The following is a 13717-nucleotide window of genomic DNA, read 5'->3' as shown; positions in this document are numbered from 1 at the left end:
AAAGAGTTTAATCTATCTCAATTAAGCACTTGTTTTGTTTATAGAAACCCATAATGAATGTGATGTTTATACTGTGCTGTACTGCAATCTTGGCCAGACAGAAAAATAACTACAGTAAGCACATATTGTATTTGGGGGAGGTAGAAAGTATGGTTCAGTATAAACACAAAGAGTGATGAAAACAAAGCGTTCCATTAAGGCTTAATCTTAAGCATGGATAGCTTGTAAATATTTTTCCATACATTCTTGCAATTTAAGCCTCTGAGGTGGTGGTGAATGCCTGGAGAGAGTCGTCGCCATAGGAGACACATTAATTAAACATCAGTCGGGTATCGTAAGCAAATTGAACCTGTGGGCTGTCTGAAAAACGCAGACAGAACCATTGTTTGATGTGTTTTTGGTACAGAGCAAACCAGCTTGTTTGCCTCTCATCTATAAGGATGGTGGGTAATTGGTGTCTCTGTGTATGTGTCTCTGTTTATTTTCTTTGCGCTGTGGTTGATGTATTTACAGGGGCCCAATTCCATTGGGATTGCACTTGTCTGTAACATTTGACCTCTTTATCCTTTTGCCCTATTAATTTGCCACTTGTGTCCTGTTTGTGATTTTGATGAGGAGCACCACTAGAGTTACACAATACCCCCATGGCTCTTAGAGATGTAATATTGATACTGATAGTAAACCAGGCACTTTTCTTAAATTCCAAGTCAATACACAGCACAAGGTCTGTGAAAACAAGGGCTGAAGACATGGCCTGTCTATTTATGCATTAATTTAGAACTAGCAGCACAGATATATCCATGCAGCATTTAATGTAAGCTCACGGGATCAGTCGGCTTTGCAAGGCTAATGGGATTGGTGATTCAGGGAATTTATTTGAGGCTGTTACATCTCTTATCAGGTAGACGTGCTTACTCATCTCAATGACTTGCAGCTGGGCTACAGCATTAAAGCTACAGTCTGTGATTCGAAAAACAACTAAATGGGGTCCCCACCATGCACTTGTTTTGGTACGCATCCCAAATCCCAGACTGTACAGATATAGGATCTTCATTTGTGCCAGTTTGCTACAGCAAGAAAATAATGCATCAGGATCAGAACATTTGAATTATTATGTGGATTATTTGTAGGGGTTGATACCTTTTCTCGTAAGGGAAAATCAAGTCTGAAATTTCAAAGTAGAAATTAGAAACTTCAGAGGCCTTTTTAAACCTCAAATATACCAGACATTCTACATTTCCTGCATTACAAGAATGTTCTCCTGCAATAGGGTGATCAAATTAAGATCCCACATCTGTACACAGCACAAGGTCTTTATTTAGAATGATTGTCCAAAGTTACTCTGTGGTTATGTAGCCTATAACTGGACTAGTTCATTTCTTCTCAGTGTGTGGCATTGCTTGGGGTGTTTAATCGAGGAGGAAATTAGTATGATTCACCCACTTTTAGTTTTCTGAGGTTTGGGATGGGATTGGTGATCCAGAGCATTTATGTGAGACTGTTACATCTCTTATCAGGTAGACGTGCTTACTCATCTCAATGACTTGCAGCTGGGCTACAGCATTAAAGCTACAGTCTGCGATTAGAAAAACAACAAACTGGAGTCCCCACATCGCACTTGTTTTGGTATACATCGCAAATCCCAGACTGTAGCTTTAACCAAACGCCAAGATCACAAGTGTGTTGAACCAAGACCCAGTGGTGCTATATGGAGTGTGACCAAAAACATCCCCTTGTGTGCGATATCAAATGCTGATGTTGATAAGTTTGCTTAAACCAGCAACTATATCACAGGTGCTGAGTTTCACAAGTGATATGTTATCATTAGAGAATAATCCCATTCCCTTCACATGACCACAGTGCCTCCCCACAGAGAATGACTCACAAAGGCTTACAGGCTAATAAAATAGTCAAAAGGCCCATAAGCCATCTCTTTCAGTTAGACCAGCCGGTGGTGACCAACTCCTGGCCATGAGACCACCTGGTACAAAAGAGAGAGAGCAATTCTGGTTATAAATAACTGAGGGACTTTTGATGTGTTGACTCTCCATATGAGTAAACCTCAAAGATTCCCCCATGAAGGGCAAATGGGGAAATACCAAAACATTGAGAGATGAAGACAACAGTTAGCCTACTGCAGCAAGTGATTGATGAGCTTCAGTGGACCATAAAAGACTTCACTAAGCATATTGTATTCCTCACTCCCTCCTTGGTGGACAGGAACGGCATTGTATTCACTGAAGCACTAAACAACAGAAGGTGCTTAAGGCCATACTGTGACATCCCTCCTGGAAAAGTATGTGTACTGTACTATATGTGCCACTGGGGCTGCTTGCCTGGGTAACATATTTTCATGATCACAGTGTAATAAAATAATCATGCCAAATTCACAATCCTATTTTTTGCCATGGACCGCTACCTCTCCAGCTGCACCCCCAATCTGTACCCAGGCCCCACATCCCCTCCCCTCGTCTCAGCCCCCAGGTCCTTTCTTGTGGTCAGCGGCACACAGGCTGACTGGGGAAGGGGAGTGGGGCCAGGGGGGTGATTAGATCCTCAGGGGCGAACTTTCATGTTGGAGCCCATTCCCTGTTTTACTGAGCCTCCGGGGGCTGGTTGGAGCGGCGTCTGTGGCGGGACCACTCTCTTATGGTCTGGCTTGAATTTGAGAGAGCATGGAGACCCCATGTCATTAAAAAGGGCTGACATTGACACAAAGAAAAAAGACACAGGCTCTGTCCAAGGCAGCGAGAACCAACTCACTCTCAAAGCAACACCTCAATGAAAGGTGTCCTGATTTGGCTTAATGGTAGTGGAAAACCTCTCCCTACTCATCTCAAAGCGACAGTGGAGGCTGCTGAGGGGAGGACGGCTCATAATAATGTCTGGAATGGAGTAAATGGAAACCATGTGTTTTTTTTATGTATTTGATACCGTTCCACTGATTCCGCTCCAGCCATTACCATGAGCCCATCCTCCCCAATTAAGGTGCCACCAACCTCCTGTGCAAAGTACAACACTTATGGGTGGATACCTGGTGGACACACACACACACACTTACTGCAAAACAGAAACACCAACAAAAGAATGGGAAGAATGCATGGGTCCTTTGTTGATGTTTTATAAGCAGCATCACATTAACACAATAACCTAGAGGTTCTTGTTTCCCGGTTGGATGTGGAAGTTACAGCCTTGTTATTTCTTCACAGGCTCCTGAAGGATTTAAAAGCTTTATGTGAAATGACAGCTTCGGGTAGCTGTTTTGGTAGCATTTTGCCCAATGTCCCCCAGCACAGTTTTCATTGTAAAACTCCACCTTTTCTCTTGACCTGTTTACCTCCATTTATAATGACTTCAGAACAGGAACAATTTATAGGTCTGAAGTTATTTCTTTGCAAAGTCTTATGTTTGTGTTTTCTGCTCATTTCTTTGGCAGACAGTTACAGGCTCAATCTTCAGATAAAATAATAGAATTCCACCAACCTAGGCTAATCCCCATGTCAAGCAACAGGCTCCGAGGCCCGTATGACCCACCAAACCCCTTCAGATAAACAGTCTCTTCTGTAACTGAATCCCGTATTGCTGCACCAAAGTTGATATGACACATAGGCTTCCCTTGGATAAAAGTTGAATCAAGGTTGATAAACAGTTTAAAGGTGCTACTCTGAATTAAGACAGTATAAGGGAAAAGGACCAGAGGGTGTTGAATAAGGGAAATTCATGTCTTTGAAGACTGTCTGAAACATAATTACTTTATCATACCCTTGCCTCCATTATCTCAGCTTTTTTATGACTTAATTTGAGAATATTGACCCAAATGAAATACATAAACCGTCAAATGAATCAAATGCAGATGGCAAGCTGTGGCATTAGACCCGAGACCCGTTCCAATTACAAACAGAGATTTGCAGGTTAGTTGTAAAGTGTCTGAAATACCATATTTGACTCATAGCCACTAAAGTCAGTTCATGAAAGGTCTCATTTGATGACAGTTAACACTGAATAGATAAACTTGAGGGTAACGTCTAAGATCACAGGTGCAATTTACAAGTGTACCACATGAATCCATAGTAATCAATAGGTCTCTTGAAAAATGTATTTTATTCCAGAGACTAATAAATGTTGAATAAACAGTGCAACATAATAACAAATATAAAACAAAGTTGTTTCTAAGATAGGGTATGGGAATTATACCTACTTGTCTCACTTCAACTGTGTAAAACAAAATGGATTCCACAGCGCCATGGGACCGATTTATAAGCTTTTATGTGTCTGTAGGATATGACATTTGTGAATCACTTGAACTGCTATTGCATGCATTGGCACCTTTTCTGAACATTCCCTCTGGGATAGCCCAACAGAAATATGTCCAAAAGAGACCGGATGGAAAAGACTCTCAAATCCTCAGCTTTGGGTATCAGATCAATCATTTTAAAAGCAAAAGTCTCATGTCTTATTGGATTTGGTGCAATTGGTCCCACTATCGTTCTAACAGTTGTTTCCCCTCCTCTCTTCCTTTCTCTGTCTCTCTGTAATTGTGTAGGTAGAATTACAACTATGTTTACCTGCACAAAGGGAATTCACACAGGTGTCCTGTGTGAATTTAAGTATGCTCCCTCTAATTCTTTCTCTCTCCCTCAGGACTACCTGGCATAATGACTCCTGGCTATCCCCAGTCCACCTGGTCGTGTTGCTGCTCTAGGGAACCCTGACCTGTTAGCCGGACGTGCTACCTTGTCCCGGGCCTGCTGTTTTCTACCTTCTCCTCCTCTCTACCGCAATTGCTGTCTCGACCTCTGAATGCTCGGCTATGAAAAGCCAACTGACATTTACTCCTGAGGTACTGACCTGTTTCACCCCCTACAACCACTCTGTGATTATTATTTGACCCTGCTGGTGATCTATGAACGTTTGAACATCTTGACTAACAATCTGGCCTTAAATGGCCATGTACTCTTATAATCTCCACCCAGCACAGCCAGAAGAGGACTGGCCACCCCTCAAAGCCTGGTTCCTCTCTAGGTTTCTTCCTACGTTCCTGCCTTTCTAGGCAGTTTTTCCTAGTCCCTGTGCTTCTACATCTGCATTGCTTGCTGTTTGGGGTTTTAGGCTGGGTTTCTGTATAGCACTTTGTGGCATCTGCTGATGTAAAAAGGGCTTCATAAATACATTTGATTGATTGATTTTATTACTTGCATGATCTGAATGAAAATAACTCTCAGATAACTGAAAACTGAAAAGTCGGTTGGTTTGCATTTCAGAAAACCACTCATCAAGTATACTCTCCTCCAAAGGATTATTACTGTAATAATAACCACATATTTAAATTATAACAATATGTGCTCTGTTTGAAACCATTTTTCAACCAACACCATCACCCGTATTCATGAAGCTGGGCTGAAGAAACCCTTCAGGAGGCAACCTTTGGTTTTATGACCTTGTAACTTAACCCAGGCATTAGGAAACGTCATCCACAGCCTGTCTGTGGGGGACCATTATCTCAGTAAACTGTGCCTTTGGAACTGGATGGCAGCTATTAATAGTTTTTCACTGTTTGTCACGATTGAGACGTTGAGGGGAAACCCGTCCCTACAGGCTCTTTACCTACCTACCTATGTGATCTGGTGTGTGTGTGTGTGTCTGTGTGTGGTGCAACAAGATAGCTACAGCAGGAGGAAGACAATAGGAACATCTGTATCAGCGATAATATAGGTCTATTTTGCAATATCACGCCAAATGAGATTCAACGATATGACATGACATGAATAGGAAACCTTTACATCTTTTGGGAACCTTTTGGTGCTGTCTTTGTTTTGCCAATCCTCTTTGGGAAACACAAACACAGTTAATTGGCAGTAAAATGACATCCAGGTGTGAAGGTGGATGTCCAATCCACTGTTGATGATCAATGAACACTGAAGTGGACATAGGGCTGGCTTGGAGAGGTGTGATTAACATGTGGTCAGCTATAAGATCCTCTGATGAACAACACCGAGCCCGCTGGAGGAAGTTTATGGATGTCTGACGACTATAGAAAGGCCATTGAGGTCGGTCCACTAGCCACCTTGACCTGGTTGCCCCCCCATTCTAACTCGTTAGCCTGTTCTTCACTGTTAAACTATCTCTGGACGAGGCATTGCTTTGTGAGGTCTTGATTGGGCTTAATCGGTGCTTGAACATTGCACTAATGACCGGCTGGTTATTATTCGAGTCAAGCGCAGCCAAAGCCAGGTGCGGGTGAATCACACAATTTATTTAAAAATGAGTAGATGGCAGTTGAGCAGCATGACGGAGCACGGAATCTAATGTATATAACAATATGATTCTGTATCATGGTGATTTTTGATGGAACTACAATGACCTCACTATTTATCTATGGCTTTGCTTGAACTTTGCGACTGCATCAGTCAAAGGAGGATGGATTTCCTACTCTGCTCTCTTTAAGGCTTCTTTTAAGAGGATGAACTGAGCCTTTTCATAGTTAAAGTTTCTATGGGACAAAACAAAACAAACTCCCAACTAAAGGTTTTATGGTGGATTGATGGCTTTTACACAGTTCTGACAGAGGAAGAAGAACCTTGAACCAAACTTACCACAATCTACTGTGAGGTTACCTATCCAAACATCCAAAGAGTTTGCGGGTCTGGTATTTACCAACCCCCTCCACCCCTGCTGGACACGCACCTGGTTCCCCAAGAAAATATAAAACACTTTTGTTTTTTCTCCTTTTAAAATGGTTATCGAGTCAACCGGTAATTTGAGATGACTCAACTTTAGTGTTGTTCTCTGAAAAAAAAAAGGATGTATGTCTTTTTAGGAAAATCTGCCAGCGATTAAGCCGGACAGCATGCCTCTTTGCTCTACCATCCATTTGGGCCCATAATTGACCATAAGTGGGTCCTTATGGGTGAGGGGTGTTGCGGGGCAGCTTGCCTGTCCGTCTGGCTTTATTGTGGCTAGCAGCCCCAATACATTCCCAGGTCCAGCAGCCCGATCCAGGGGATTGGTGTCAGGGGAGAGAGTTGGGGGGGGTTAAGAATGACAAACTGGCTTGGCTGATTAACCCAAATCTGCACCTGCCAATAAAGGGCAAGAAATCCATTCATTAACCACAGGCCAGGGTGACTCAGGGGTGCGATTTCAACTGGGTCTCAGTTACTAGGGCATCCATTTCCAGAGGGGTGAGGGGGGATTTAAGAGGACAGACTCGTCTGAGTTGCCACTGGACCATCAGTTGCATTTACTCTGCAACCAAGCGGTGGTGCTGGCTTGCAATGATAACATATCAATAGTGAGGTGATGGTGGAAGGAAAAGGCTTCTGGGGAGACACAGACAAGGCGGAGCACAATAACCTATTCTTCTGAACAAGGTTCACTATACCGCCCTTCTAGCCTTTAGCCCCCTTGTTGCCACACCACTCTGAAGTGTGGATCCACTTCAAGGTTTTAACAAATCATAGTTTATTGGTCGAATACACAGATTTGCAGATGTTATCGCAGGTGCAGCGAAATGCTTTGTTTGTAGCTCCAACAGTGCAGTAATTAATACCTAGCAATCAAAATAAATACAAATAAAAACACAATACACACAAAATAAATTTAAAAAAGAAAGAAAGAAAGAAAGAAAGAGAGCAATGTCAGAGTCCGGAATATAATGTATAAGTACAGTGCCTTGCGAAAGTATTCGGCCCCCTTGAACTTTGCAACCTTTTGCCACATTTCAGGCTTCAAACATAAAGATATAAAACTGTATTTTTTTTGTGAAGAATCAACAACAAGTGGGACACAATCATGAAGTGGAACGACATTTATTGGATATTTAAAACTTTTTTAACAAATCAAAAACTGAAAAATTGGGCGTGCAAAATTATTCAGCCCCCTTAAGTTAATACTTTGTAGCGCCACCTTTTGCTGCGATTACAGCTGTAAGTCACTTGGGGTATGTCTCTATCAGTTTTGCACATCGAGAGACTGAAATTTTTTCCCATTCCTCCTTGCAAAACAGCTCGAGCTCAGTGAGGTTGGATGGAGAGCATTTGTGAACAGCAGTTTTCAGTTCTTTCCACAGATTCTCGATTGGATTCAGGTCTGGACTTTCACTTGGCCATTCTAACACCTGGATATTTTTATTTTTGAACCATTCCATTGTAGATTTTGCTTTATGTTTTGGATCATTGTCTTGTTGGAAGACAAATCTCCGTCCCAGTCTCAGGTCTTTTGCAGACTCCATCAGGTTTTCTTCCAGAATGGTCCTGTATTTGGCTCCATCCATCTTCCCATCAATTTTAACCATCTTCCCTGTCCCTGCTGAAGAAAAGCAGGCCCAAACCAATGAGCTGCCACCACCATGTTTGACAGTGGGGATGGTGTGTTCAGGGTGATGAGCTGTGTTGCTTTTACGCCAAACATAACGTTTTGCATTGTTGCCAAAAAGTTCAATTTTGGTTTCATCTGACCAGAGCACCTTCTTCCACATGTTTGGTGTGTCTCCCAGGTGGCTTGTGGCAAACTTTAAACAACACTTTTTATGGATATCTTTAAGAAATGGCTTTCTTCTTGCCACTCTTCCATAAAGGCCAGATTTGTGCAATATACGACTGATTGTTGTCCTATGGACAGAGTCTCCCACCTCAGCTGTAGATCTCTGCAGTTCATCCAGAGTGATCATGGGCCTCTTGGCTGCATCTCTGATCAGTCTTCTCCTTGTATGAGCTGAAAGTTTAGAGGGACGGCCAGGTCTTGGTAGATTTGCAGTGGTCTGATACTCCTTCCATTTCAATATTATCGCTTGCACAGTGCTCCTTGGGATGTTTAAAGCTTGGGAAATCTTTTTGTATCCAAATCCGGCTTTAAACTTCTGCACAACAGTATCTCGGACCTGCCTGGTGTGTTCCTTGTTCTTCATGATGCTCTCTGCGCTTTTAACGGACCTCTGAGACTATCACAGTGCAGGTGCATTTATACGGAGACTTGATTACACACAGGTGGATTGTATTTATCATCATTAGTCATTTAGGTCAACATTGGATCATTCAGAGATCCTCACTGAACTTCTGAATGTAAAGGGGCTGAATAATTTTGCACGCCCAATTTTTCAGTTTTTGATTTGTTAAAAAAGTTTGAAATATCCAATAAATGTCGTTCCACTTCATGATTGTGTCCCACTTGTTGTTGATTCTTCACAAAAAAATACAGTTTTATATCTTTATGTTTGAAGCCTGAAATGTGGCAAAAGGTCGCAAAGGTCAAGGGGGCCGAATACTTTCGCAAGGCACTGTATATGATGGCGTGTATAGACATTATGGACAGTATCATATATAGAAAAGGTGTGTACAGCAGTAGTTATACAGAATGAGCCTTGACTAGAATACACTATATACATATGAAATGGTTGAAACAGTATGTAAACATGGTTAAAGTGACCAGTGTTCAATGACTATGTACATAGGGCAGCAGTTTCTAAAGTGAAGGGTAGAGTACCGGGTGGTAGCCGGGTAGTAACAGTGACTAATGTTCAGGGCAGGGTACTGGAGGCCGGATAGTGGTGACTGTTTAAAAAAAAAGTTGAGTGATGCACCGGTGTGTCAATCTAAAAAACATAATAAACAAATCCCCATCAACATCCGTCAGTTTAAGCTAGAGATATCTGAGATATCGTCTCAATCCACCGCATCAGCCTATGTCGCACTTCCTCATCTGTGGTGAAAGGTGGCAGAGCTATAGCCGTGTTAGTCAGACCATGAGACATCCTGAAAATTGGTCTGTAGTGTCCGAACAAACTAATATGACCCCACTGTAGAAAGGAGAGATTCTCACAAACACAATGGTGTTCTCCGTTTTGATCTACGACCCCCACAAGTGTCCCACCCCCCAGCTTTGATGCACCTGTACTGTCTCCACCTTCTAGATGGTAGCAGGTTGAACAGGCTGTGGCTTGAGTGGCTGAGGTCCTTGATGATCTTCTTGGCCTTCCTGTGACACCGGGTGCTGTAGATTCCTGTGGGCTCCTGAGTGGCGCAGCCTGTCTAAGGCACTGCATCTCAGTGCAAGAGGCGTCACCACAGTACCTGGTTCGAATCCAGGCTGCATCACATTCGGCTGTGACTGGGAGTACTATAGGGTGGCGCGCAATTGGCCCAGTGTCGTCTGGGTTTGGCTTGGGTAGGCCGTCATTGTAAATAAGAGTTTATTCTTAACTGACTTGCCTAGTTAAATAAAGGTTAAACAAATAAAATACATTTTAAAAATCCTGGAGGGCAGGAACTGTGCTGGGCTGACCAAGCCACCCTCTGGAGAGATGCGTGCACGGTGCAATTGCCGTACCAGGCGGTGATACAGCCCCACAGGATGCTCTCAATGGTGCATCTAAAGATGTTTGTGAGCCTCTCAGAGGCCAAGCCAAATTTCTTCAGCCTCCTTAGGGACATGACGGATTGCTGCTAATAACCGAACCGGCCTCGAACCATAAAGACCAGGTAATAAACTCTTAACCCACTGGCCTGTTTGTTAGAGAAGAAAAGAGTTGCCTTCTCCATTAGCGGACATCTCAAGTTCATACAATCACAGGGGGAGATTGATTGATGAGCTCGACGGGGAGGCCCATGTCTGGTTTGTGGTGTGACTGGTCTGTGGTCAGGGTTCACCAGCCAGACAGAGAGGGAGGTGGGGGGGTTAGCGTTAATCACTAAAAACCCTTGGCAAGCCGGAGTCCATCAAGACCAAGAGAAGAAGAGGACACAGCTGACCTAGTCTTGACATGAGCAGAAGAACATTGTAAACAATGTGTAGTCTTTTTGTAGTCTTATTGTTCCCCAGGGGTTTTGCTTGCTAGCTCACCTCCATTGGACAGGGCTTGGGCCCCTGGGGACGTTAGGAGGACTGTATTTAGCCTCTTTCTTACAGCACGGAGGGAATGTGGCAGTTACAATACAGTTCAGTTTCAATTAGCCTTTGTTTCCAGTAAAGATATCCTCTCAGCACAAGGATTCTATTGGATATTGAACATCGTCTTGAACAGTTTAGTGATACCCACTGCCAAGAGAAATATGAGATCAATTAGAAGTTTGTATCTTGGCTTGCCGCGAGTTGTAAATTTGGTCCCCCTCACCCCCTCCACTTTAAGTCTGCATCCAGACGCATGCTGCATAATTACACAAGATCCTTTGTTAAAATGATATACAAAGAAACAGCGTTTGATTAGTGATTTGGCTGGGGTTCTGAAGAGGGAAATTGATATAATTTGATTTATAGGGGGTTAATACCAAATTCTCGATTGTAACGCTAAACCTCATAGTATAATGGGGCAGATTGGATTGACATAAGTCTGACTGTCACTGAAAAACTTGATGCTGGTACCTTTAAAAATGTTATAGAAACTTTCATGATACTGTAGTGACCCTCAGCGGGTAGGGTGTGCAAGCTGGCAGCATCAGTCATGAAAATTGTTTATTGGGTTGTCATGGTAATAGAAGAGTGCGTGTGTGTGTGTGTGGGGGGGGTTCAAAATAGGTTTGTGGGGATATAACTATCTCTCTCTTGTGATTATCTCTCTGGGGAGATACCTCCCGCTGTACTGTGATTTATGGCTAGCTAGTTCAGGCTGGGTTTGTTGCTTTGTGCACCTCCCCTTTACAGTGTAACATTAAAACACCTGTTGGCATTAACTGTATTTCCCTCTCTGTCCGTTTGTTATTTGAGCTAGTAAAGGTCTACCTCAGATCGGGAAACCCATAAATGCTACAATACCTTGGTGGAAATCTTGGTGGATGGTTCAGTGGAATGCTATTTGGTGTTTTTGGGGGGTACATTTTGTTCAAGGGCAGATCTGACCTCTGGGAAGATTTGTGGATAACCCTTATTGAACCATTCACTAAAGTTTCCATTTCCACTAATGTTTCCAGTTCCACTAATGTTTCCAGTTCCACTAAAGTTTCCAGTTCCACAAAAGTTTCCAGTCCCACTAAAGTTTCCAGTTCCACTAAAGTTTCCAGTTCCACTAATGTTTCCAGTTCCACTAAAGTTTCCAGTTCCACTAAAGTTTCCAGTTCCACTAAAGTTTCCAGTTCCACTAAAGTTTCCATTTCCACTAAAGTTTTCAGTTCCACTAAAGTTTCCAGTTCCACTAAAGTTTCCAGTTCCACTAAAGTTTCCAGTTCCACTAAAGTTTCCATTTCCACTGTTTCCAGTTCCACTAAAGTTTCCAGTTCCACTAAAGTTTCCAGTTCCACTAATGTTTCCAGTTCCACTAATGTTTCCAGTTCCACTAAAGTTTCCTGAAAAGTGTCAATACCTGCACCCATGGTTGGGCAAAGATAGTCTGCATCAACATTAATCTTGTTACAAAATACTTAATAGGCTACTGTAATGGATGTGGGCGAGGGGATGGTCTAAAGTTATACTGTTACACTACCACAAAAACAGAAAAAAAGTCACTTTGCATGTAACCATCTTGAGTTATTAAAACAAATCTCAATCAAAGTTGCCTATAAATGAAGATTAATAAACATGTTATGAATTACATATGTGACCAACCTATCAACCCCTAATGATTTACTCTGCGCCTAAAGACCACATTAGCTAAGTTTATGCCTTTACCCCTAGTTTATGCCTATACCCCTAACACTAGGATCTTTCAGGTCAGAGTTCTGAAAGGGATTTACAAGGCAAGGCTTCTTGCACATGGGCATTGATGCAGCGGGAAACGGGTTAAATCACGTGAGCGCCTGTGTACTTGGCTTGCCACTGAGGCCCATAAAAAAGTGTAATTTGAAGAAAGAGAACAAAGAAATAAGCGAGTATAAAATCCCCCTATGAGACACATCTCCGTCATTCACTGACTCCACTTCATCCCGCTCACATCCTCCGCCCTCTCTATACCCAAGGTGTGCTCAAGCGCGGTCAAACTGCGAGTCCGCTCCGATTCAAAAGATGATGCCGTCTCTTTGGTTTTTCTGTAGCATCTTTGCGTTGCACCTCTTGCTCTGCATTCATTCTCTGCCAGTACCGGAGTGGAGAGCCAGCAACAGGTACAAAGCCGCGGCGGTGAGTGACGATATAAATGCAGATGATGTGGAATTATTTTACATTTTACAGAGCAAGAGCGTTTTATGAGTCGAAGTTATGGAGTATGTGGGTCCAGACTCACTGTGTGTGTGTGTGCGTGTGTTATCCTTTTGAGAGAGAAAGCGAGAGAGAGATCAGAAGAAAGAGAGTAGCCTACCCACTGGGGGAAAAAATGGTTGAATCAACGTTGTTTCCATGTAATTTCAACAACAAAAATGCTATGTGATGACGTTGTTGTGGAAAACTTATTTGGATTTGCACAAGGTCATTTTTTGACCAAACTTTTAACTTCATAATGTAAATCAAAACTAGACGTTGAAATTATGTATATGCACACAATGAGCGCCGTTTACTTGTGGAAGAGTGTTTGTTCTAAATCAGTAACTTTGTTCCGCAACAATTTACAGATAGAGTGCCAGCAGAAAGTATTCATACCCCTTGAGTTGTTCCACATTTTGTAGTGTTACAGCCTGAGTTCGAGATGAAAAAGTGAAAACATGTTTTAGAAATGTTTGCACATTTATTGAGAATGAAATACAGAAATATCTAATTGACATAAGTATTCACACCTCTGAGTCAATAATTTGTAGAAGCACCTTTGGCAGCGATTACAGCTGTGAGTTTTTAAGTTTCTAAGAGCTCTCCACATCTGGAT

At 42.5% G+C, this 13717-nt stretch overlaps 1 protein-coding gene across 1 annotated transcript in view; it reads left to right on the top strand.

Annotated features, from left to right (window-relative positions):
* The first annotated feature begins 12779 nt into the window (after positions 1-12779).
* Positions 12780-13717, top strand: part of mmp11b (matrix metallopeptidase 11b) — a 35884-nt gene continuing 34946 nt past the window's right edge. Inside the window, exon 1 of the mRNA XM_024381658.2 lies at positions 12780-13041. Coding sequence (XP_024237426.1) covers positions 12928-13041 — 114 coding nt within the window. The 5' untranslated portion in view covers positions 12780-12927. The remainder of the gene's footprint in view (positions 13042-13717) is intronic.

The sequence above is a fragment of the Oncorhynchus tshawytscha genome, linkage group LG20 (genome assembly GCF_018296145.1).
Source record: "Oncorhynchus tshawytscha isolate Ot180627B linkage group LG20, Otsh_v2.0, whole genome shotgun sequence".
Lineage (NCBI taxonomy): Eukaryota > Metazoa > Chordata > Actinopteri > Salmoniformes > Salmonidae > Oncorhynchus > Oncorhynchus tshawytscha.
This window is presented reverse-complemented; position numbering and strand designations above follow the sequence as displayed.